The following is a 26,592-nucleotide window of genomic DNA, read 5'->3' on the forward strand; positions in this document are numbered from 1 at the left end:
TGGATAAACTTCAAAAGAAGCTTGAAAATGTCATCAGCCCACACTTTCCTTTCAGCTGTTTGTGAACAACCCACCATATCCTAGAAATTTCTGAGCATGCTCCATTTATTTGCCAGAGTGCCCAACGGAATCTTTGGCACAATCCTAGGAGAGCCATTTTCTCCAACCCATCAACTAAATGTAAGGAATGGATAGATATTTCTCTAGATAATATTTTAGGTCATCCATCAATGAATATATATCTAACATGTGGCAATCAACCATATCTGTATATTTCATAAATTAGGTACAGGAGCCCTAGAAGAAACTCTAGTGATATTCCATTTTGCTAATTAGGAAATGGAAGCACAGAAAGCTACAATGTAGTGAAACTTAGGAGACAAGCATGAAAGGTGACCTTCTTCAAAGAGACAAAAAAGACAAACTCCTACAAAATACACACTAATCCCAAATAGAATGCCACGGATTTTTATTACACAATTGATTTGCAGTCAAACATATGGGGGAAAAATCATTTTAGGAAGTTGAGTGAGTTAGGCAGGGTCACTGCCAAGATGTGGGACTGATAAAGATCCACCACGGAGAAGACATGTATACTTGAGTACATGACCTTATATACGAACACCTCATGGAACTAACTGGTATTAAGTTTGTAAACAGCTTGGTTGTCTGGCATACCTGCATGATGTTAAAGGCTTTTCAGTATTTCTTACAAAATATCGAAAGATTTCCCCATTAACTTCTAGGTCGCAAATCTCTGTTCAGGGCCTAAACTCAATTTCCCCCTGGTGTACTCCAGGAACATGCAAATGGAAAAAGCCAAGGAGAATCAGGTTGAGATATCCCAGAAATCACAGAGAGCTTGCAGACAACTTGAACCTGTTCTTTGCCACCAGTGGGGCCAGAAAGTTTATTATTTCCTTAGTTTTTACCCCATTTTCTATTCTGTTTTTTCTCTCAAGTTTCCTTTCACATGCATTTTTTTCCCTGTCAATGCAAATTCTAACTCAGGGACCTATTAACTCCCACCTAACTCCATCCCCAAAATTCTTTGGGAAACATTACCTGTCACCTTCCTCCTTTCTGAAACTATCACTTTCCTCAAAAGTAGCACTCAAACTTGGGAATTTTGTTCTCTATGAGTTTTTAAAAGCTTTTATTACAGTGTTATTGCTGAATAATTAGAAGTATAAATAAGCCTTGAAGATCCCTGGATGGCTCAGTGGTTTAGTGCCTGACTTCGGCCCAGGGCATGGTCCTGGAGTCCCGGGATCGAGTCGCACTCAGGCTCCCTGCATGGAGCCTGCTTCTCTCTCTGCCTGTGTTTCTGCCTCTCTATCTCTCTGTGTGTCTCTCATGAATAAATAAAATCTTAAAAAAAAAAAAAAGTAGAAATAAGCCAAAAGAAAGTCCTCACTCAGAGACACTTACATACATATCCTTCAGACATGTTTGTTTGTTATTAAAATAGCAGCACTCTGTGGGTGCCTGTGTGGCTCAATTGGTTGAGCATGCTCAACCAATTGAGCATCTGACTCTTGATTTTGGCTCAGGTCGTGATCTCAGAGTTGTGGGATCCAGCCCCACACTGGGCTCCACACACACAGCAGAGTCTGCTTGGGTTTCTCTCCCTCTGCCCCTCCCAATGTGCACAAGCAAGCTCTATTAATAAATCATAAAAAAAAAGCAGCACTCTGAATCTTTACATGATAATGCCATCATTCCATGTCAATGCTCTCTAATGAAACCATTTAATGACTGTTTTAATATTTCACTTTAAGGACATGATATGGTGTACTTAATAAACCTATTCTAATAAACATGAGTGTTTTCCTTTTTAAGGCTATCATAAAACAACCAACCTTGCTACGAAAATACTTTCTTAAAATACATTTATGTGTATATTTGCCTGATAGCTTTCTTGGGATAAATTATTAGAAATAAAACTGCTAAGTCAAAAGGCATGTAGTCCACCATCATGAAGTCCCCTTTTTAGGTCTTTTTATTCATATTACCAATTTACCCTCCAAAAAGATTACTCCATTTTACTCTCCTTTTAATTTATGCACCATTCAAAAAATATTTATTTTGTGCATACTCTGTGATAGGCACTATCAACACAATCATAATTAACGTAACAGACACAGTCCCTGCCCTTTTAGAGCTTACAATCTGAAGGAAGACAGACACTCACACTATCACAAATTCTTCATTTTAAGTTGAGGTAAGCCAAGAAAGAAAAAACAGGGCTTTTCAGAGACCACAAAAATTTTAGAACTTGATATAGCCTGAAGGTCTGGAAGAGTTCCCACAGGAAGAATGCTTCTGAGCTGGGGCTAAGGTTTTCTGTTGTAAATCAGGTGAAACCAGGTTACCGAGGATCCTGGATAAAATATCCTAGGCAAAGGGAGCAGCCAAAATGGAAAGGAACATGACCCATTTGAAAAAATATAATTAAGCAGCTCACTATGGCTGAGGCACGGAGGTGGTGAAAAAAGTAAGGCATGGACCACGCAAGCCCTCCAGCAGCAGTAGCAGCTGGCTTCCTCCACTCTCACCAAGTGATAAAGCCAACACTCAATAATATGGGCTAGAACATTCTGTCACATGGCAGTCAAAGCCTAAAGAACTAACAACTGAGTAAGGACACAATAAACTATAAATCAGAAAAAGGGATGTAAGCAAACTTAGTAACCTGAATAAGGAATGTACTTTCAATCTGTTCCAGAACTTTCTAGCATACAATGTTACGTCCTGTATTTTAAACACTACAATTAGCTAAATATGACAGTTTAATAGTTTTCTAAAATATCTGCATACTCCTGGAGAGTAAAACACATGAAAAATTCTTCGACTTTAATTTATAATAGGCTAAGACTAACTCAAGTTTAAAAGTTTTTAAGTCTGTCAAAAAAAATTTATAATCACATTTTATTTAATCTGAAAAACATAAATGTTACTTAGGTCCTACTCTGGAGAAAAGGGTACTTCACTGACTTTCAAAGACTGTAATTAGGCAAATTTTCTTTATTCCAACTTAGATTTTCTTATAGAAATAATCTTCCAAATAAATAAGAGTTAAAATCAATGTTTTAATATTTTCTTTTAATCAAAGGTTTTAGAAGACATCGAGTATTTCTTTTGCAGTGTTTTTATCCATGTAGGTATGCAACTATCATAATCCATGTAGGTATGCAACTATCATAATTTAAGGGATACTTTTTAGAAATTAATCACTATAAGAAAACATTTTACAGAAAGTCTGTACTATAAAATTAATCCCTAAGTGATCAGGGTCCTTAGTAATGGAGAGATAGAGAAGCTCAAAAGGGTCACTGCTTGGCAGCCTCTCATAACTAAAGATAGCAGAATACAATCTGCTATTTGTGAAAATGAGGAGATTGCATAAAAAAAATCTCTTAACTATTCCCTATAAAAACAGGGAATGTCTACTAAAATGCCATTGTTTATTCTGTATAAAATATCCCTTTTACCCCCTCAAAAGCTTTTTGTTTTAAGATTTTAAAAAAAAAGCCATATCCTTAAGAAACATCTTCTGAAAATTATCTTAATACAAGATCCAAGTTTTCCATTATTTACTGTCCTTAATGAAGTTCACTTGCATATTCCAGAGAAACTTTCTACACTTCACTGTTAGCCGATTCCACAGAATTCTTCAGCAATACACAGTACATAAGACAGAGTCTGAAACAGCTCTCACAAATATACTTTGAAGTAGGTGTTTTTGATATATAAATATACTAAGTTTCCAAACCATTATTCTCCCTACATAAACTCTAGATTAAAAAAAAAAAAAAGTGAGGTTTTCGAACCAATGATGTGTGCAGCCCATTCTCATGACACAGTCATTTAAAGCTTCTCATCTGCAAAACACAATGTAATAAATTATCAAAAAGAGGGAAAAAACAGGAGGCCTCATTTGGTTTACAAAATAAAAACCATAAGCATTACAAAACAGATATGCCAAATATTAGAAGTTGCACACTTTGCTAAATAATCTCTTAAATCTTCTTGATTAGAAAAGTAACAAGATCAACACAGAAAATTTGGGAAATACAGAAAAACAATAGAAAAAGTATGCCCGTAACCTTACTATATTGAAATGGAATTGCTGGTATTTGGAGTTTTTCCTTTCAGTATTTCTTCTATTATATACAAGTAAGTAAGAAATATATGTGCCTGTGTACTTTTTCTTGAACAAAATGAGGATATTACATTTGCATTTTAATCTTTTGTCTCCTCAACATGTGGCATGGTAAGTATTTCTGACATGGTGCAGGGAGGGAATTATCTCTGACTTTTAAAATCCTTCTAAAACATGATTTTAACAACAGTATTATATGGATATGTCATAATCTATTTAATCATTTCCCAACTTTGGGACATTCATGTTGTTTCCAATATATTAATGTAACAAATAAGACTGTTATAAAGATATTTAAAACTTGTAACACTTCTGATTATCTTTTCAAGATGCATTCTAGAATTACTACCTTAAAGGGAATTTGAAATGGCCAAGAATCACCTACCATTTTTTGTTCTACAAGATTTTAACCCATACAAAATTCACAAAACTTATAGTTACATGGTGTATGTTTACAAATAAATTTTTTATATCATAAAAAATTCAATATCTAAAAATCAGAAATCATAATAATAGGAAATATAGTTCCTATTACATTTTACCATACCTTCATGAAAAAAATTAGTTCAACTTAATGCCACACTATATACTTAATCTGCTCCAAATGAGTCAGAGAACATAGAATGTTAGTACCAGAACAAAATGAAAAATTTTCTCAACTAGTTAAGAAAAAGAAAACATCAGAGAATGGAAGGGTAAGCCCAGCACAGGAGTTTAGGACAAAGACCCTTCCCTCTAATAAGTTATAAATACTAGAGTTCTGGTCTTTCTCTCAGAAAGCAATTTATTTATTTATTTATTTTAATTTATGATAGTCACACAGAGAGAGACAGAGAGGCAGAGACACAGGCAGAGGGAGAAGCAGGCTCCATGCACCGGGAGCCCGACGTGGGATTCGATCCCAGGTCTCCAGGATCGCGCCCCGGGCCAAAGGCAGGCGCCAAACCGCGGCGCCACCCAGGGATCCCTCAGAAAGCAATTTAAAACCCAGTTATTTTTCCCCCTTCACTTTAACCCTTGATATCCATCCTATTTAAATTTTCTGAACAAGACTTTTGTTATAGTAGTTCCGGAGATAATCTCTAGCTCTTGAATCTCAAAGACTAATTTCTTAAAAATCTAACCCTAACACTTTGAAAAAGCTAATGTTTGAGAATTGCGGGGGGGTAGGGGGGGAAAAACAACTTTTCTCTTTTAATACTTACTCAGCATGAGAAAGTTTTATTTCTTCCCTTTGTCTTGCAGAATGATTTAGGTTTCCCCCTAAAACACAGATAGGCATAGAATCTTTCTACATGACTATTAAAAGTAAAATTTTCTCTCTCTCTCACACACACACACACACACACACACTTACTTGTATGGGTATACCTTAAAGTAACAGAAAAGGCTATGAAAAATGAGAAAGAAATGTTTACCTCCTGGGACCTTCCCAAGGGGAAAAAATGTTTTTTAAGAATCTTTATATGGAAAAAAAAAATATGATCTACATACAAATAATCACTCCTTAATTCGAGCATTGTTTTTTTAAGTTTGGACTCATGTACTGCTTTACATCTTGTTAACTGGGAAATTGTATTTATTTTCAGTAATAGTGAAAATTAAGAGAAATTAAAGGAAGTGACCTAAAATCATTTAAACAGCAGGTATATACGTTTTACCAAGTGTATAACAAACTTTAGGAGCAAACTAGTTAGAAATAGCTTGGGCATTGGGCATAAGGGTAACATCAAACTCATATACAGAACAAAGAAAAAAAGTACAAATGCATTTATAATATGCCAGCAAAAGAAAAAAATCTGTAACACCTCATTCTGTATCAACCTTAAAATGCAAACTATTTTCTTACAACCTTAAAATGCAAACTATAACTATGAATTTGTTTCCTTATTATTTTAAATATGAGACAATAACACAGTAATGGCTTCAGGTTATTTTGAAACGCCATACTTCTTTATGCTAACATAAAAAAAATCTAAAATTTTATATTACAAAACTTAAATTGAAAAAAAAAAAAAAAAAAACCACTTAGATTGAACTGGCCAGAAAAGGCAGGACAACAATCTTAATAAATCTGAAGTTCCAAAATATATAATTACAGATTACATAATGAAATGTGTTTCCATCACTATGAAGAGAGTGTTATCATTACATGAACTAAAGCACTGGCTTCTAAAGAGGTATACAGACAATCCAGGGACCCCACAAGATGATCCACAATGGTTTAAGAAGAAAATGTCGAATTCTACTTACCTCGGGCACGATTCACCACATAGAGTAAGACCACAGATAAAAGTGACACTGGAAGTGAAAAAAAAAAAAAAAACAAACCACAGGATCCTTCAAAAACATGTACTTCTTCCCAATGATTCCTATGTAATCATAATTGCAAAGTAAACCTTATATAAATCTTTATTGATTGGCATTTAAAAATAAAAACACTATTATATTATCTTCCAAAAAGCACTAAAAATGATTTACACACCGTTTATTCGATGGGCTACAGGAGCCCAAGGGCAGCAGGATCAGAGACAAGCTGATACAAGAAAAGGGGTGATCCACAGAGATCATCCCAGCTGCTATTTACTCTCTTTATTCTTCCTTTTAAGTGGTAGTCCTTCCTGGTATTCCAAAACTCCTGCGAGCCCCCTATCTTTTTACAGAGAACCAAATAGAAACAATCCTTTGAGGATTCTAAGTCTGAAAACATCATGTTCATTTTTAACAAATTAACCAAACATAGAATGTGGCCATTTGACTCCCAAAAGCCTGGAGCCAGTGACAATCTCTAAGTTACAGCCTTTTTACCTTAACAAGTGAGGCACACTAAATTTAACTTAATATCGCAATAAAAACATTTTTAAATGGTAGTGTTTAAGAACCAAATATACATAGAATCGTGGATTGAAATTAAACCACATGTTGCAGCATCAAAAATAGACAAAAACACTTTGATGACCTAGTATTGTGAATTCTACATGACCCACTTTTTAAAAACAACATATTCTTAAAATTTGATGTGTTTACTTCTAAAATTATGAAATAATAAAATACATTCAGGGTTTTCATAATAATTATCTACTAATACCACCTTTCAAGAGAATGTGATTTTATAGAGATTAAATGCCTTTAATCTCTATAAATGTAAATGATAAAATCAGCACTGGGGTTAGGGTTTACCATTTTAAACACATGTAAAAGCATAAAGGACAACTTGATATATAAGAATTTTTTTCAGATGAATACAACTATGCATATAGTGAAGGCTACCACAGGAAAAATGCTAATTTATTTTTATTGTTTTCAATAGTAATACTGTTTCCTAATACTTCCTATTTTCAACCAACAAATCATTACAGGTAAACACTAAATAACAGGACTAAAAATAAAGGCAATTTAAAGTTGTCTAATGAATAAACTATGAGCACTCACACCTAACTCATACCAATGTCCACATATTCACACCAGGGATGTACTCGCCACCTTTTAAAATGGTTTCACTTCAAACAGGATAATGTTTCCTAAAAACTGTAAATATTTAAAATAGAATATGAAGCAGATTCCACTACTACTTTTAAAAATAGGAATTTCCTAAAAAAAAAAAAAAAAAAAAAAAAAGAGCCTGTGAATCCTCAGAGAACCAGAAAGCCACCAGCTGGGAAACTAATGCACAGACTAAGAAACAGGCAAATTTGAGAGATACATACTAGGGATTTGGTCTAAAAGAGGGAAAAAGAGAACAACAACAAAAACCTAAAAGTATAAATAAAAACATTCTGTTACATATTAAAACAAACTAAATGTTGCCACATAACACACTTACAAGAAACACAGGCAATGAAGAAAACTTCTAAGAACAAATATCCCCGAGTATCCAGTATCATGCCAGCAATGATGGAAATGACTGCCAACCCAAGATTCTGAATGGACTGCATGCTACAAAACAAGAAATACAAAAACATATTTCAGTTTCAAAAGTCTTCACACACAGAATAACAATTCACTTTAAATATTAGTATCCATAAATGACATACTATTAGTGTTAAGAGATGTTTTTAACCAGGGACGACCTGATTAGGTTTTTTCAACCCAAGAGTGTTTCTGCTACTAGCTGTTATGCTCAAAGGTAAGGCAGCTTGTCTTATTAAGTGCAGTATGAGCTTAATACTTTCCTGCTGAATGAAAGAAAAAGCTACGTGAATACCAACCATGAGTGCAGTTCCCACTTTTGCCTTCTGCCCTGTTCTGAGACTAGAACTCAACTTCTCACTAAGAAACGCTCAGATAAACAGGCAGTCAGTGGCAATGTCAGAAATCACTTCTAATGGGTTAGCTTAACATCAGCTATCTTGCTGGAGGCTTGAAGCATCCATTGCCACAATATCACAAATAGATTAACTGACTTTTCTAGTAGTTTCTAGATTCAGAGCTGTCCCAGGAGCCTGAAGAGGACTAGATTCAGGAGATCTGGAGTTTTATATGATAATCAAATTGATACAGCAAAGAGGGACATTATAGTGCAAACACTTACAAGCCATATGCAGTTCCTAGCTGATGTTCAGGAACTACAAACGCCACCATGGGCCACAACGCACAGGCAAGCAATGAATAGGAGAGTCCCAGGAGAACCTGTAGAATACAGAAAAGGGTAAAAATCTTAACATTAACCAAAAAAGGTGGTTTTCCTTTAATGCAAATTAGCCAATCTGCGATCATTAGTAAATATATGAATATTCATGCATATTTTATTATGATTATAACTAAAACTCACATTTGATACAAAAAAGTCCTGACCCTAACAGTATCCTTCTAGTGACAAAATACACACAAGTTTGTTTGTTTATTTATTTATTTATTTATGACATAGAGAGAGAGGCAGAGACACAGGAGGGAGAAGCAAGCTCCATGCTGGGAGCCCAATGTGGGACTCGATCCCAGGACTCCAGGATCACGCCCCTGAGCCACCCAGGGATCCCCTGTCTTAACCATTTTATATTATGTGTGCTTATAACTGACTGGGCCCAGGGTACAATCAAGGACTGAGCAAGAAAATAAAGCTAATTTGCAAAAAGTTACTACCAACATTTCTGGAAAGTTAATCTTCCAATATTTATTATTTACAAATTAAGCAATCAAGGCACACCATGCCAAAAGTCTATTATCTTACCTCAGATCATCAACGCCTAACTGGAGAGCAGGGTAGAAAACCATCACCTAGTGTTACTTTTTAATTATAAAGGAAGCCTTATTATTTAAGTTTAAGTAAGATCATCTACACCTATTATATTGGCAAAGGTTAAAATAAGGCCAATGCCCAACATGACTAGGATACTAAAAAATGCACATTTGTGTATTATTGGTAAAACTATAAATGGGTAAGAACTTCTTAGAGGAGAAGTTTCACAATGTCTATCAAGATGTTAAATGTGCAAAACCTTTGCTATAGCATTTATACTTCCAGGAATCTGTCCTAAAGAAATCTCACTAAGTGCAAACATATATGTTCAAGATATTCTTTTGTTAATAGTCAAGAAAAGCAGCACATCTCAGCCTGTGGTCTTTAAAAAAAGAGTAACAAAACCCTGATGAAGTTTTTAACCTTCTAAGGATCAAGGTCAAAAGAATGCAAAATCATGAATCATGGGTAGAAAGATTTTTTTTTTTTTTTTTGGTCACTTATGATGGAAGAATTTCTTTTAAAGAAGTACAGAAAAATAAATGGAACTAATAAGCATTTTAGCTTTCCTAAGACTACTTTATCTCAAATTCTATTTCAGCACTGAGATTATGTTAAAAAGCCAAATAAAATTAAATATACCTTATTCATTAGTAATCAAATTTACTTTTAAAATAGTTATTTTGTAGAAACTGAAATCAAGGCATTGTTTTTCCCCTTTCACAAGTTCTACTATCAGAATGAAGTATATGGTGGCTCCTGACATGCACTTTCACAGAGTCTTCCCTGAAGCCCTGTGCCCTGCCAGCATGAACAGTGACATTACCATAGCAATCCAAGGGTTCCACAGTGTGAAGGCCAGCATGATGTGGGAAGCAAGAGTGGTCACCACTGCACACAGAACCCAGATGATGTTCTTTCCTGTTTTATCCACCAGGAGCCCAAATATCGGGGACATGGGAGCTGATATAACATATACAATACTGCCCAAAGAATATAAAAGATATTTAATAAAATCATAACAGCTTTAAAAAAAAATCCAAGAAGTCCCTAAAACCATCAGGTAAAGCAAACCCTAGCTCATTTAATTTAGCATTCTTCTAAAACGGTCATCAGAAAAAAATAAAAAATAAAATGGTCATCAGTAAACAGAAATTTACAATATAGTATCTTTTTTTTTTTTTTTTAAGATTTTTATTTATTTATTTGTGAAAGACACACAGAGAGGCAGAGACAGGCAGAGGGAGAAGTGGGCTCCCTGTGGGGAGCCTGATGTGGGACTCAATCCCAGGACCCCAGGATCATGACCTGAGCCAAAGACAGACGCTCAACCACTGAGCCACCCAGGCGCCCCCAGTAAACAGAAATTTAAAGATTAAAGAGCAGCCCAAGATTTCTTCAGTTTTCCATTAATGCAAAGACGGTCTCTCAGGATCAAGTACCAACAATATAATGTTGATTTCATATTATGGACGTTAAGTTACATGTATTCTTTGTCTCTTAGGACATTTGGTTATAATTAAAGACCCACACTATGCACAAAATAAGCACTCACAGAATTAATGAAATACCTGTTTATAGCACTTGCTGCCTGGGAGGAAAATCCAAATTTCTCTGTAAAGAAAACTCTAAAATAGAGAGAGAGAGAGAGAGAGAGAGAGAAATAAGTACTTTAGAGAGAACTGCTGTTTTTAATAATTAAAGTCAAAATAAAACTAAATTAAAATAATTCTAAGTTTAACCAACTTTTCCTTCTTGATTATTATTTTCTTACCTGATCTAACATTCATCTTTAAGCAACTGATGTTAAAGCTTTAGTGTTTATGTAAGTATTTCACTAAATAAAATGCCCTGATGTTGACTTTTTTCATTTTAAATAAACAAACAGTACACATAAGTTTTCAGAATACCAAATGAATTACTACATGAAATTAAGAGTGCTTCTTTTCCTTAAAGCGGGACTGGATAGGTTCTTTGCCAAATAATGCCTAGAGATATTGTCTCAAATAATTTAAAACACTCTGAATTTAAAGGTTCTGATTACAAAGACACACCCCTATAAACACACTCAACATACTGCTCTGTTCGAGCAGTGGAAAGGCAGAGTTAAGTGATAAAAAAAAAAAAAAAAAAAAAAAAAGAAATTGATTTTTAACCCTGGCATAATGTAGTCCTAGCAAATGCGCCCAGGCATGGCACCATAAGCCAAAGCACTATTTCCATTCTTAAGAATAGGCTTCCAAACAAAGGAATAAAGAGGAAATTAAAAAAAAAGAATACTAATCTAATACAAAGCATTAAAATAAATCTTTATTAAGATTCAAAACTGTTATATTTCATCAAAAATAGAATGAAAGTATTAAGCCAAATACTAACCCTTATAAGGTAAGAAAATCAGTTATATCCCAGGATGTAAAACAATTCCTATGTAAATATAAACTATAACCAGAAAAGCAAGATTTATAGCTAAAAAAATTGCAATTGTGTGATTAAATTCTCATTATAATTTAGCAACAACAATGGAATGCCAGAGAATACTCACTTCCCAAGTCCAATAAAAGGGAACACTGCCACATAATAGCAGACACAGATGATAAATATTAGCCACAGGGGAAAAGAGAAGTCCTTTACATCAGTTAACTTAATAACTTCACCTTAAAAAGAAAGGGAAGAAGCTATCAGCATAATTTTGCACACCTAGGTCAAGAGTATTGATTAACCTTTGCCATTCAGTTTACAAAACACTTTTCTCAGTAAAGTACTGGAACATAACTTCTGGGAAAATCTAAAAAGCCATTAGAAAAAGCAAAACCCAAGATTACTGTCTACTTTCCTGCTGTCTTCCAGGAACACTCATCATTTTCCAAATACACAAAGTGCAATCAAGAATGTAAATTCTAAAAATAAAAATAAAAAAACAAAAAATAAAGAATGTAAATTCTGTCAAAAGTGCTTAAGTAAAAAAAAATTTTTTCCCCCAAAATTTAGACAAGTTGAAACAGATTGGAAATAAAAGATAAAAGACACGTATTAAGCCTCACTGGTCTTATAACACTACATGAGGAACTTATCTCATTGTAAATGATGTTCAAAGTTCCGCAAATCCCCAAAGCCCCACTTTTCTTGCATTTAGACCTACCTGTTTTTCCTTGTGCTTTATGAAGGATCTTTTCTGCTCTCTGATCCAAGTAAGCAAGAACCAAGGCACAGATTAGTGAAAGAATACATGTTATACCCCCTATAATAAAAAAAGAAAAAAGAAAAAAGAGAGAGAAATTTTAAAAAGTGAATGAAGGTTCCCAAGAGGCAGCACCTTACAGTCATAGCAGAAAACTTAGCAATTGAAAGGGATGCCATCCTGACACATATAAGAAAATCTTACAATTACTAAATCAGGACAAAAGGAAAGGAACAGCATGTGGTTAAGTACTCAACAAACTACAGTCACTCTTACTACATTTATTTCCCAGCAGAAGGTTGGAGACTAGAGGGAAAAGACCATAGCATACTAGTCTAGTCTTGTAATCTAGAATTTCCTTAAGAAAGTGGATGACCAGCTAGCAAATCAGTACTAATATATTAACTAAGTCTAAGCACTGATTATTGATGGATGCCAGCGGGGGAAATTATAAAAACAAAGTCTGGGGACGCCTGAGTGGCTCAGCAATTTAGTGCCTGCCTTAGGCTCAGGGCGTGATCCTGGAGTCCCAGAATCGAGTCCCCAGGTCAGGTTCCCTGCATGCAGCCTGCTTCTCCCTCTGCCTGTGTCTCTGCCTCTCTCTCTCTCTCTCTCATGAATAAATTAAATCTTTAAAAAAATAAATAAAAACAACAAAGTCTGATTCTGCGATCATCTCATCTTCCTCTCGATTTCTTCCCAAAGTCTGTAACCCTTGCTCCTGCCCTTTGGCAGCCCAAAGGGCTCCACCCACCCACCCACAGCACAGCTCACCCAGGCTCTCCTTCCTCTTCGTAATCAGCATTACTCACTAATGCTACACTCCTATCATTAAACTGAATCAGGATAAAGAGTAAATAAAGTTTATACTTTCAAGATTTTTAAAAGAAGTTCAGTAAAATAAATTAATCTTTAATTTCATAATGTGGTCTATCTGAAAATTGCTAAAATAAAAGTCAGTAGACATGGGTTCTACTTCTGCCACAGCTGAATGATGTTGAACACAGAACTTAATCTCTTAGGAGTTCAACTTCTCCATTTGTAAAACTAGAGGCTTTGACTTGACAGCACAAATCTTTCCTGGCTCTAAAATTCTTTAAAATTATTAAGTTCTCCGTTGTGGAGAGGACTGGAAGGAATACTGAAGAGCGTCTGAGAGTAAGAAAAAGAAGTTTTCGATAAGGCAAGGGATTTGAGAGGTGAGAGAGGAAAGGAGGAGACTCTAGATTTGTTACCTGTTCAAGACTTCCTCTCCACTGACCTCTATCAAGTTATGTATAAGGAATAAAAGATGGCACAGAATATTCTCCCCACCATCCCACAGGTCTTTGTAGGGCTCTCCAAGTGGCCCTCTTACCCACTATGGAGCTCAGTTACAAAAATCCACTACTCAGAGAAAAGCACAGGTGGTAACTCCAGAAGGCCTCATATGTGTCTCAGTGATCCACCCAGCAACCAGGACAACCAAGCCTTAGCTAAGAGAACTTAGGGCCAGAGGGACCTATACAGTTTCAGTCAAACACCTGAAATTTTACAGAAAAGAAAGCTGAGACCCAGGGGCTAATCATCTTGTCCAAGATGACAGAACTAGTTAGAGCCAGGACTAGAACCCACACTCCTGACTCCCAACACAGTGATTTCCCATGACAACTTCTGTAAAATCTTAGCTCCACAGGTATACTAAATGAATTTGCTTAAAAGGAAGTAATTTTCTATTTGCTACAGACTAGTAACACCTTACATGTATAAAGTCTCTGTTTTCAGAATTTTCAAATACACTCTTATTTGCTCATCATGACAGTGCTGAAGCAGATAAAGAGGGACAAGATCCTCCATTTTAAGAAAGTGGAAATAGTAACACAAACAGGGTGAATGATTTACTATTTCTAATTAGGTCCAAGAACTAGTGAACTGTTCAGGCAAAACTATAACCAAAGTGGTCTAACCCTGATTCCAGTGTTCTTTCCTCTCCCATAATACTTCCTATGACATGCTTTCAGAAGAGACAAAACAAGGGACATCAGGATCCACTAACCAATCATAAGTGTGACCCCAAGGGTTTTGTGACCAGCAGAACCCAACGAAGCTTCAACTTTAGAATACAGCCATCCCATGAGATTCATGTTTACTGTACTTCCCTGAAAATGAAGGAAAAGGCATATATATAATTTTCATTTATACATACTCCATCTCGTTCAATAAAGGATATGAGGTAGCTAGGAGAAACAGGTATAACAAGATCCAGATTAAATAGATAAATTTTTAAAAAACACTACTAAGTTTTTAAAACAAAACTAGCACACTAAGAAAAAACCACAGATAAGATTACTGCACACACAAAAAAGCTAATTTATAGAAAATGCTAGTATTGAAAACAGCAAAGTACACTTAGAATTTTCTAGTAGCAAAAGCAAAAATGAAACGAGTGACAAAATTCACAGGGTAGCTAAGAATAAATAAACTTTCACTCAGAAAAAGCATAGCGTTTGCTGATACTGACATTCTTAAAAAAAAAAACAAGAAAACTCATCCTATCCATAAAAAGACAATAAAAGTTACAGAAAATAATATCCTCATTCACATATTCATTCAGCAATTATTGAGCCCTGATTGAACCAGTCACTGTTCTAAGGTACTGGGAATATAACAAAGAACAAACAGAAAAATTCCCAGCTTTCATAAAGCTGATATTTCAGTGGGGCAAAGTGGCAAAATATGTAGTATATATATTACATTGTGGTAAGTACTTTTTTAAATAAGGGAAAAAATAAAGCAGAGATGGAGAACATAAAGGGGTAAAGGCCTCACTGAGACTATACTATGCCTTTGAGTAAAAACTTGAAGGCAGCTAGCCATGAGGTGATCTGGGGGGGAAGGACAAAGCATTCAGGCAGAATGAACAGCCAGGCCCTGAAAGTGCAACAGCACTGTGCTCCAGGAACAGCAGGGACGGCAGAGACTGGAACAGTGTAAATGAAGAAGACAGAAAAATGAGAGGAGATCCCTGGAGAAGAAATTGGGGGGGGGGGGGGGGGGGGGGGGGATACAGATAATACTAAGGATTCTGGCTTTTATTCTGTATGAGATGGGAAGCCACTTGGGTTTTGAGTAGAGAAGCAGCAGGATTCCATACATTTTAACAGATTTGCTCTGACTGCTGTATTCAAAAGAGACTACAAGTGGGGATAAAGGCAGAAGCAAGGATATATGCACTAGGAGGCTACTGCAATAATCCAGAAGAGAGATGGTGGGTCTTGGACTAGGGTGGCTAGCAGTAGGCATGGTGAGAAGAGGTCAGAATATGGATACATTTTGATGGTAAAGCTAATAAGACTGGCTAATGGAAAATACATGTTGACCGGGGAGGAGTAATTTAGGATGACACCTAAGGTTTTGTCTGAGCAACTGGAAAAGAGTTGCCCATAACCAAGGATGAAAGAACTACAGCATAAGCTGGGTTTGGCGGGGGGAGGGTTGAGGGGAGGGTAGTAGTAGAAAATCAAGAGCTGGCTTTTGACCATGTCAGGTCTGATGTGCCTACTAGACATCCAAGTGGAAATGTCAAGTAGGAAGTTGCATTATAGGGGTGTGGAATGCAGGGAAAAGGCCTGGACAAGTGATATAAATGCAGGAGCAAAGACACCTTATTTAAAACTTCAAAACTAGATAAGATCACCAAGGAGGTGAGTGTCAAAAGAAAAGACGAGACGTCCAATAACCATGCTCCAGGGGACCCCCACATTTACAAGTTGAGAAGACTAAGATGGAACTAGCAAAACAGGCCAAAGGAGTAAATAGAAAGGCAAGAGGGAAACTGTGAGACTGTAGTGACCTGGAACCCATGAGAAGACATCAGGGTAGGTGGAATGCCAACTATGCTAAATGCTGTTATTGACAGGTCAGACACTTAAGGACTCAGAAATAAATGTGTCATCCACAATATTCTCACAGCAAACACTGTAGCAAATTCCATGCAGCTATTTCTTACAAAAATAATAGTTTATGGCATTATTCAAATGAGTAATAAGGTATAAATAGAGACGTACTAGAAACTTTCCCCAATATCATTGAAAATGAAAGCTGCTCAATGACAGGGATGTTGTCCTAAAAATCCTTTAATTTTAAAATGCCTAAATGACATGACTTAGCAAGTACTCAATAAATATTTGTTGAAATAATGCATTTAAAAGTAACAAATTACAAATGAAAATCAAGAGTGCTGGACTTCCAACCCCCAGTAAGACACAAATAATAAGTGAGAAGTCCGCAGCCTGAAGATAAAATGCCCACAGCTCAGGCTATAGAAAAACTATAGAAAGGTAAAGCCAGAATCTCTACGACCATTTTGAATATGCCCAGGGACAAGGAAAGCACAAAAACCCTGAAACTCCAACTATCCCAGCAGCTCTGAAATGGAATCCTTTGGTCTCATATCTCTCACAAGGACCCTAAGCAAGAAATCAGGTCAAGGCTGAGCCGCCCTAGCTGAAGAGAAGGTGCCTGCTTGCAGTCTGGCTCACTCTACCTCCTCCTCAGGTCCCCCCATTACCCCAATTACCTCCACCCTGCATTCTAGAAGCCCCTAAGATTCCTTTCTTTTTTTAAAAAAATATATTTTTTATTGGAGTTCAATTTGCCAACATATAGTAAGTATAATATCCAGTGCTGTCAAGTGCCCCCACTCAGTGCCCGTCACCCAGTCACCCCATCACCCCGCCCACCTCCCCTTTCCACTACCCCTTGTTCATTTCCCAGATCTAGGAGTCTCTCATGTTCTGTCTCCCTCTGTTATTTCCCACTCAGTTTCTCTCCTTTCCCCTTTAATCCCTACCTAAGATTCCTTTCTAAAAAACTTAGGGCTCCTTAGAATGCAGCTGAACGGATTAGAGCTAATTTGTGACCATACAGAGAAGAACTTGAAGACCACGAGTAGACACAATGATGTCACCAAGAGTGCATCTCACTTCCTTCTTCAATAAGTTATTAGACAATGAGACCCACAAACCACCACAGACATATCTTGACTTGCACAAGATACATAACAAAGTACTCAGAATATCCTTGTGTATAAAATTTAGATAATATGCAAAATCACACTAGCTAATAATTACAAATAAAGTAATATTTAGGTGTTTCCAATCAAATTGATAAAATAATTTTTTAAAGCAATAACAGTCTGTACTATCAAAGCTATATAATAAAAAGAATCCTTTCATATCCCACAGATGGAAATATAAACATCATTGAGAGAATAATATGGGAATATGTCCTAAGAAAGCTTAATTCTCTTGACTCAGTTCCATTCCTAGCAACCTAGCCTCAGAAAACAGATGCAGACAGGTTTTATAGAGTGTCACACAACAGTGCTGTCTATAATGGTTGAAAAATTAGGAAGAATCTACATGTATAAAGTCACAAAAGTATCATACAGGTGACACGTGTTACACATTTCATATAATGAACTACTACATTAAAGACTTTTTTACTGGATTTCTTTTTCCCTAAGAATATGTTACAAGCATTTTCATGCCATTTACTAGTCTTTGGAACCTTGATTTTCAGTGGCAAGGATTTAAAAACAAAACAAAACAAAACAAAACAAAACAAAACAAAACAAAACAAAACAAAACCAAAAACAAAAAACCCTCTATTCATAGGAGTTTATGAGAAAAAAATACCTAACAGGGTTTGGGATGGCCAAACACCTTATAGGTTGCATTAATAAAAGTACAATGTTGCTTCCCTGAGTACCCTCTATCAGACCAAACCTGAAACACCACAAATAGTTCCAGGTTCCAGATGCTGAGAAAAGTACTGAATACCTGCAGTAAGCCCAGGCAGGTGGGAGCACCATGGCCAGGGAGCTGAAACCCATGTCATGTGGCTTAGACAACCACAGGAAATGAGTGAGGAACTTAAAAGCTGTCTTTATAAGCAAAGTGCTGGCTCACAGCAAAGGAAATAAATATTAACAAGAGGGAAAAAGTTTGGGCAATCAGAAAAAGTTACTTGTGGAGGCAAATTTCGTCTCTATGTGAGGTTGAACTTCACAAAGCTAACTAAAGGAGCCGCCCTATCACACAGTGAGCTTCCAATCACTAGAAATGTTCAAGTATAGTCTGGAAGACTTTCATAGGAGGAATGCAAAAAATGGGCAAAGAAATTTGATAACAAAACCTGGTAAGATTTTGGTAAGATCCCTACCAATGCTCAGATTCTTTAAACTAATAAATGCTCAATTAGCCTTTTAGACTGTTTCCTGAGTGAAACAAGGTAAAAATGCCTTAAAGTAAGGTAAATGTTATACTATGGTCTACAGAAATACATAAAAAAATCAATACCTAATGTAGCAAACAAAAATACACTTCATCCCATTATTTTTAAGTGATAATTATAAGATTAAATCTCTTACTTCCTGTTTGACTTCATTAGGTTTGTCATACTTACAATTCTAGCCATACTAAGTTGGAGTCCAAACACCAAGTTTAATTCTTTGCCTTTAAACCAACTCACAGCGTATGTATTCTGAGCAACTGCTAAGGACTCCCCACCAATCCTAAAAGTGAGAAAAGGAAGAAAAATTACCGCTTTTACAGAAATACCACTATTAGCAATGCAAGTTTAAAATCTGACACTCTTCCTATCAAAAGGTGTGTCCCCACCTCTGAATCTAGTGGGCCTAAGACTGCCTCAACCAATAAAATATGGTGGAAGTGGTGCTATGTAATCAAAGCTGACATCTGCCTTTTTACTCAAACATTCCCACTTGAAGCCCTGAGCCATCCTGTAAAAAGTCCAACAACCCTCAGTATACCATGCTATGAGAAAGCCAAGCCACCCAGAAAGACCACATGTAGGCACTCCATCCAGCAGTGCTAGTCTTCAAGTTATCCCAACCCCAGAATGAGACGTTTAAGTCAACAAGCTTTCAGACGATTCCAGTACCCAACCTTCCATGAATCTTTTGGGCTGAGACTCCAGACATCCGGTGCATAGACAAGCCATCCATGCTGTACCCTGTTCAAATTCCTGACCCACAAAGTCCACAAGCATATTGTAATGGCTGTATGACACTGCTAAGTTTTGGGGATTGTGGCATGTCGCAATAATAAACATGACCTGTAATAAAAGGAGTCTGGGTTACATCATCACCTATGTTACCTATGTTACATAAAAGGTCCCTATGGGAAGAGTAGTTCTTACTTTGTGGAAACACAAAAATTCACATTTTCCAGGCCAATACCTTCCATATTTGACATTTTTCTATTTCCTGGGCTTTGACTTTCTCTCTGTAAGTCCTACATACTGACCACTCCCTCTCTAGACCTTCAGTTAGGAGATTCTCCTCCATATCCTAACACTGAGTCCTCCTCACTCTGTCTTAATCCAAAAACCCAAAAATATTCCCCTTCTTTCTACAAATCCAAACCTGATGCTGAAGTCAAGGCATACTTCATCCATGAGGCCATTTCTGACAATACCTCCATCTCTTGACCCTTTTCACATTTTTTAAAAAGATTTTATTTATTTATTCATAAGACAGAGAGAGAGAGACAGAGACATAGGCAGAGGGAGAAGCAGGCTTCTCACAGGGAGTCCAATACAGGACTCAATCCCAGGACCCCGAGATCATGCCCTGAGCCGAAGGCAGATGCTCAACTGCTGAACAACCCAGGTGTCCATCTCTTTCATATTTTTATATATATTTTGTTTCCTTCTCTCTCAGTCAGAAACTTTCCAAGGCGTATCACATATGTCTATATGTCCCCAGTACTTATAAGAAAAGCTTAAGTAAGTTCTATCATCTGCATCTCTCAGCAGGGAGCCCAAGGCTGGACTCAGAATGGATGTATTGAACAGGCACTGAAATTCATGAAGAATAATCAGTCTGCTGGTAGTTTGATCATTCAAGCCTCTTTAACAGGATTCAAAAAGACCTGCATATCATCCATTAAGAAATGGAAAAATGTTCATAAATCGCCAACATACAAATGGTTGGTCTATACTTTTCTAAATGAAGTTTAAATCAGTCTTCAATATAACAAAAAACAAAACATCCGGGAAAAATATCATTTCTGGAAAACTATTTAATATCCAAACCCCAAATAGTTAACCATGACCACTCAAAATTATTGCTTACTTTAAAGGAAAAGTAAGACAATAAACAGTCTTGTGTATATATAGATAGATTTCAAGGATTTGAGGTATTTCTCCAGAAGAGACATAATTTTATGAATCTTTAATAAATTAATAATAAACACTAAAATAGTCATTAACATATTAGGATGAATAAAATTATGCCTAACTTACCCAAACACAAATCTTCCAAATTCCATCAGCCAAAAAGCATTAAATATTCCACCCAGAGCAAAAATCACCTAAAATGTAGAACAGAAATGTAGAATCATTTCAATAGAAATAAAAAGGTAAAGTATTCAAGAGAAATAAATAATAAAAAACCACAACTTCTATAATGGTTTTAATGTTCCCTCTTAGTAAATCTGTGAAATTTAAATATTAATGTTCATCTATCTCAAGGCTTAAAATGGAGTCTGCATTATGCTACATGGGCATCTGTGGGCCCTGCTTAATTAAGTGGGGTAGTCAATAAACACATTTTTGCTGGTAGAATTAGACAAGAATTGAAAAGTCACTGTTACATAATCAATGGATGTTTTGGACTTTCTTACCTGTCCAATGCAAACAAAGCAGCTAAAAATAATGGTGCCCCATCTGTGAGAGAGAGAAAGAGAATGAATTAAGACTAAGTCACCAAGTCCTTCAGTAATAATTCACTCCAGTTTTCTTTGACCCCTACATATTTCTTCCAGGAAAAAAAATAAAGTGCTAGTCTGCCTCTAAAGTCAGCAGCTTTCCTAGAGAGATTAATCTACAGAAGTCTTGACTTCTAAGAGGATTCCAGAGAATGGCATACACTTTTAAACCATTATCATCTCTTCAACAAACAAAATTTGTTAAATAATCTTCAAGAAGTTCCCAGGGTTCCCACTTAAAAATCAACATTCTAGGGGTGCCTTGGTGGCTCAGTCAGTTAAGCATCCAACTTCTGGCTCAGTTTAGGTCATGATGTCAGTGTGGTGAGATGGAGCCCTGCATCAGGCTCCATGCTCAGTGGGGAGTCTGCTTGAGATTCTCCCTCTCTCTCTCCGTCTGCCGCTCTCCTGCATGCACAGGAGCATGTTCTCTTTCTTTCTAAAATAAATAAAATCTTTAAAAAAATGGACATTCTTTATAAAATTACTATTAAGAGTTTAGAATTTATTCCAAGATTAAGTAATTTTAAGTGGTTATAATTCCCGACAACTAAAAACTATTTTTATTTTATTTATTGATTTTTGTTTTTGTTTTTTGAGTATGGTTGATACAGTGTTATAATACTCCCAGGTATACAACATAATGATTTGACAAGTTTATACATTACTCTACGTTCACCACAAATATAGCTACCGTCTATCATCATACAACACTATTACAATACCATTGCCTATACTCCTTACGCTGTGCCTTTCCATTCCTGTGACTTACTCATTCCATAACTAGAAATTTGTATCTCCCACTCCCCTTCATCCATTTTGGCCAACCTTCCATGCCCTCCCTTGTGTCAACCATCAATTTGTTCTCTAATAGGAATGACTCTGTTTTTTGTTTAAATTCCATATATGAGTGAAATCATATGGTATTTGTCTTCCTCTGACTTATTTCACTTAGCATAATTATTTTTAAAAGGACAAGTACCAACCAAGTTAATACAATTGCAAATCTGCCCACTCACACATTCTATACTTCAAATCTCTCATTAATGTCCCAGAGTAATAAAATGCCAGTATTAGAAGAGACTTCAAAGATTCTACGAGTAAATTCTACTTCTGAAACTCAAATCCCTCTCAAGATCCTTGTGAAATGGCCATCCACATTCTACTGAATAGTTCTCTAGCATTGGAAAACTGGCCGTGGTCCCAAGGCAATTCATGGCCCCTCATCACACTCACCATCACACTCACCAAAGCCTACATCTAAGTAGGATCGGTCTCCCTAAAGTTTCAAGCTAATTCCATCCCTTCAGACCAAGCAAAATAACATTAATTCCTCTTTTATACTTAACCCTTCAAAACTTTTAATAATAATAATAATAATAATAATAATATAGGTTATCACAGTCAATACAGAATTTTAATTTTATCTTTATCTTTATAGAATGTCTTAATCTACTTCTGTGTTTTCCTAATAACATTTTACCCACAGGGAGATGTTTCTCAAGCTTACCGTATTCCAAATACTCGATCTATCAAAAAGCCACCAAAAAAACATAAAACTACATTGGGCCAAGAATACCAGGCATACAGCAGCATGAATTTCGTGGTATTCACCTGCATATCCTATAACGAAAGAAAATAAAACTCGTTTTTTTCCAAACAGTTAAGTATAGCAACAAATCAAACATTCTTTGTGCGTAGGACAGAAGTTTCTTAATCATTTATAGTCACTAACTGCTTTGAGAATCTCATGACAGCTATGGCCCCTATCACAGAAAAATGGTGACCCTTGGGATCCCTGGGTCCGTATGCCTTTTCAGAGCATTTATGGAATCCAGGATCAATAGATCCCCCCACTACTGGGACCATCTCCATCTGCCTGTAACTTCTCCATTCTTATTCCCATTATACCATGTGCACTGGTATTCCTTCCACATGGAAAAGATAATCTTAGCCCATCCCTATGCACCCCCCAAATCCTACCTTCTTTTCCTTTCACTCTAAAATGTTAAGGGCTAATCTTTTTCTTTCTGTACAAAGATAAAACCTTACAAAGAAAAAAATATCTAAATTCACAAGAAGCTGTAAATATCAAATATATTTTTTACAAAACCAGACTAAAGATACTGACATGGAGAATCCTCTGCAGTCAGCATCCACATTTAAAAAAAAAAAAAAAAAAAAAGAACGAATGAACAATAACAAAGATATATTTAAGAAAGCAAAAAGCTATTCTACAGAATCATTTGTCATTCAGATGATTATGCAATTGGAAAGTGCATTACAAACAAAAATCTGCTAATATTTTTTGGCAATTCTACGGAAATAGCACTCATTTATTTAAAGTGTAAAACGGTATCTCGTCACAAGTGTTATAAATGAATTCTTTGTGGCCACCCATTCCCACTCAAGAATACTCCTTACTACACATGAATGTCACTACAGATGTTAAAATGGATTCAACGGACGTTTCAGCCAGGCAATCTGAGACTTGATGATGCCTCAACAGTTAAACCTACTCCAAAGCCAACAAAAGAAATAAAGTGAAAAATCAACTTACCCGCTTAACCTGAGTCTGAAGGGCAGCAGGATTATCATAGCAAAAATAGCTGCCTACAATAAGGAAGAGCAAACATTTTATAAATAATAATACTGTCCATGTAGAAGTTTCAAGTTGCAAATATTATTCAATTGGTGATTTTCAATGTTTATATGAGGGGCTCAAGGACTGACAGCGTGGACCACTTCCTTTCCACTAATATTTTCTACGTTGTAGCCAAATGATGCAGAGAAAACATGCCAAATCATTTTCAACTTATGTGCATAAACAGCAAATATTGGGAACCTTAAGAGAAGTCAATCGACAATTGTCTTTTTTAGCATCTTCATGAAACAGCTTTGTTTTCCTTATTTAAAGCTACCAAAACACACACACACACTAAAGATTTCACAAACACCCTCAGCAGTTTCCTAATAATGTTACCTGAGGTCACCACTTACCATGAGAGTGCAGGAATGGAGTTTAACTACTCTGAGTTGGTAATTGAAACAATAATCTAGATCTACAAACAGAATTCCCAAGATTCCCTGCCTGTGTGTCTCTCATAAATAAATAAATAAATAAATAAATAAATAAATAAATAAATAAATAAAGTCTTAAAAAAATTTCTCAGTAATTAAAAAAAAAATAATAAAATCAGGCAGTTAACCATAATTTACCCAAAATAATCTGTCTGCTTGAGTAGAGGTAATTTTAAGTGCTTTGTATGTTAGGTTTTTTGGTTTCTAAACACAGCAAGTTATGATTCCTGTTTTAATTTCTGTAAAAGATACCAATGTCATGTTTTAAAGCTATTGGACAGGCACCACCTTTCCACAAAGTGTGGGGGAAGGGGTGAACCAAGAGTTGCAAAGGAGGTAAACCCAAAGCATCCTTCCTGGAAGCCTTTTTACATATTTCCAACAGCAGCATAAAATTATCCACAATAACGTTGATTACACATTCTAGCAGGTTCTAGCAAACGCCCCTGAGAAACACATAACCACCTCTTAAAACCATACCAAGCTGACACGAGAATGCTGGACACATCAGCTGCGGGAATACAAGCAGATGTTTTAGAAATCACCTCAAGAACTTTTCAGAGTCGTCAGAACACCGCCAGGACCACCACAGGGCAAACCCAGGAGGGATCCTCCACCAGCGGCAGAGCGGAGCAGCAAGGGAGCACACCTACTTACTGCAGCCACCGGCAGGGCACATTCAGGGACTTACCCAAAGAAGATGAGAAGCAAATAACAGACTCCTCACCTATTAGTCCTTTAAAAAGCTGGGGGGGGGGGGGGGGGCTTAGGGGTGGAGAGTTTAATCTTCCTGAATTCCTTCTTAAAAAAAAAAAAAAGATTTTATTTATTTATTCATGAGAGACACAGAGAAAGAGACACAGGAGGAGGGAGAAGCAGGCTCCATGCAGGGAGCCCGACGTGGGACTCGATCCCGAGTCTCCGACCGCCCCTCTGAAATCCTTCTTAACAATATATCGACACGAGCTTTGACAAACCAGGGGTTCCCCCACATCCATGGCCCCAGGGAGCTAGACCTTCTTGGAGGGCAAGAGAGAGACAAAACTCGCTCAGCTTAGCCGACTCCGACCCCCACCGAGACGCCGGGGACAGCAGCTTCCGCAGGCAAAGGGGAAGGGAAAAGGGCCGCGTCGCAGCTCCGAGCTCAGCGCGGATGTCGGGGCTCCCAGGCCGCACCCCGGCAGGCCGGAAAGCTCACCAAAGCCGAGGAAGCACATCAGCAACAGCACCAGAAGCCGGTGCGCCAGGCGACTGGGGTCGCAAATTGCCGGCAGCGCCCCGGAGCCGCCGGGGGCCCCTGTGCCAGCCCCATCCGGGCGGCCTCCCAGCAGGGCCCGCGCTTCCTCCTCGTCCTCCTCCATCGCGCCCGGGGAAGCCCGGGACGCCGCAGCCGCACTGCGGGGCAAGGCCGCACGCCCAGAGCCCCGGCGAGAACGCGGTCACGTGGCCGCGGCCGCTCACGTGACGCCGCGGCGGGTCACGCAGGGCCACGCTCACGTGAGCGGCCGTGGTCACGTGGTCGGCGGAGCCTGCCGGGGCGGGGGGAGAGGAGGGGGCGGGGCGTCGCCGTCCGCCGCCCCCGGGGACTGTCGCGGTGCCTCCCCCGTGGGCTCCCGCCCTGCTGTCGTTGCGGCGCCCGGGGAAAGTGCGGGCCTCCCGGGCGTGGCCTGGAGACGCGGAAAGACGCGCCCTCCTTCTCGCGGCCTCTGACAGCTGTTAACACTCACACTTTTTTTTAAATTTATTATTTATGATAGTCACAGAGAGAGAAAGAGAGAGACAGGCAGAGGGAGAAGCAGGCTCCATGCACCGGGAGCTCGACGTGGGATTCGATCCCGGGTCTCCAGGATCGCGCCCTGGGCCAAAGGAAGGCGCTAAACCGCTGCACCACCCAGGGATCCCGACAGTGGCATTTTTAAGTAAGCACTGGATTTTACCGAAAGGGCAGGGCATTTGGGAAGGGAGAATAGGTGCACGGTTTAACTAGCTTTGGAGAAAGTGGCCACAAAGAAGGTGGGAAATGCTGAAGGTGCTTGAACTTAGGGTCTAACTAAGAATGACTGAAAATGAGGGCAGCCCGGGTGCTCAGCGGTTTAGCGCCGCCTGCAGCCCAGGGCCTGATCGTGGAGACTCGGGATCGAGTCCCACGTCGGGCTCCCTGCAGGGAGGCTGCTTCTCCCTCTGCCTCTCTCTCTCTCTCATGAATAAATAAATAAAA

At 37.6% G+C, this 26,592-nt stretch overlaps 1 protein-coding gene and 1 long non-coding RNA gene across 3 annotated transcripts in view; one reads left to right on the forward strand and one right to left on the reverse strand.

Annotated features, from left to right (window-relative positions):
• Nucleotides 1-1,979: 1,979 nt before the first annotated feature.
• MFSD1 (major facilitator superfamily domain containing 1) lies at nucleotides 1,980-25,855 on the reverse strand. 2 transcript variants are annotated; one of them, XM_026016452.2, is made up of 16 exons: nucleotides 25,573-25,855; nucleotides 23,854-23,906; nucleotides 22,804-22,916; nucleotides 21,210-21,252; nucleotides 20,830-20,897; nucleotides 18,967-19,075; nucleotides 14,555-14,657; nucleotides 12,481-12,579; nucleotides 11,884-11,995; nucleotides 10,913-10,969; nucleotides 10,168-10,324; nucleotides 8,697-8,794; nucleotides 7,989-8,101; nucleotides 6,419-6,466; nucleotides 5,371-5,428; nucleotides 1,980-3,884 (listed from the first exon to the last, which is right to left on the reverse strand). In XM_026016452.2, the coding sequence occupies exons 1-16, from the start codon at nucleotides 25,733-25,735 to the stop codon at nucleotides 3,881-3,883; spliced, it is 1,398 nt and encodes a 465-aa protein (XP_025872237.2). In that variant the 5' UTR covers nucleotides 25,736-25,855; the 3' UTR covers nucleotides 1,980-3,880. The 2 variants fall into 2 exon arrangements, with proteins under 2 accessions (XP_025872237.2, XP_025872238.2); XM_026016453.2 differs by lacking the exon at nucleotides 1,980-3,884 and having other exon boundaries at nucleotides 5,367-5,428; nucleotides 25,573-25,835.
• A 125-nt stretch (nucleotides 25,856-25,980) lies between these two features.
• Nucleotides 25,981-26,592, forward strand: part of LOC140598120 (uncharacterized) — a 43,585-nt gene continuing 42,973 nt past the window's right edge. Inside the window, exon 1 of the long non-coding RNA XR_012000247.1 lies at nucleotides 25,981-26,293. This is a non-coding gene — a long non-coding RNA (uncharacterized lncRNA). The remainder of the gene's footprint in view (nucleotides 26,294-26,592) is intronic.

The sequence above is a fragment of the Vulpes vulpes genome, chromosome 3 (assembly GCF_048418805.1).
Source record: "Vulpes vulpes isolate BD-2025 chromosome 3, VulVul3, whole genome shotgun sequence".
NCBI classification, from domain to species: Eukaryota; Metazoa; Chordata; class Mammalia; order Carnivora; family Canidae; genus Vulpes; species Vulpes vulpes.

Coding starts and splice junctions, on each gene's coding strand:
- MFSD1 (XM_026016452.2), bottom strand. CDS start 25,735: ATGGAGGAGGACGAGGAGGAAGCGCGGGCCCTGCTGGGAGGCCGCCCG. Junction 21,253..22,803: donor GATCGAGTATTTGGAATACG/GTAAGCTTGAGA, acceptor TCTCTCTCACAG/ATGGGGCACCATTATTTTTA. Junction 19,076..20,829: donor TTTGGAAGATTTGTGTTTGG/GTAAGTTAGGCA, acceptor TCTCACTTTTAG/GATTGGTGGGGAGTCCTTAG.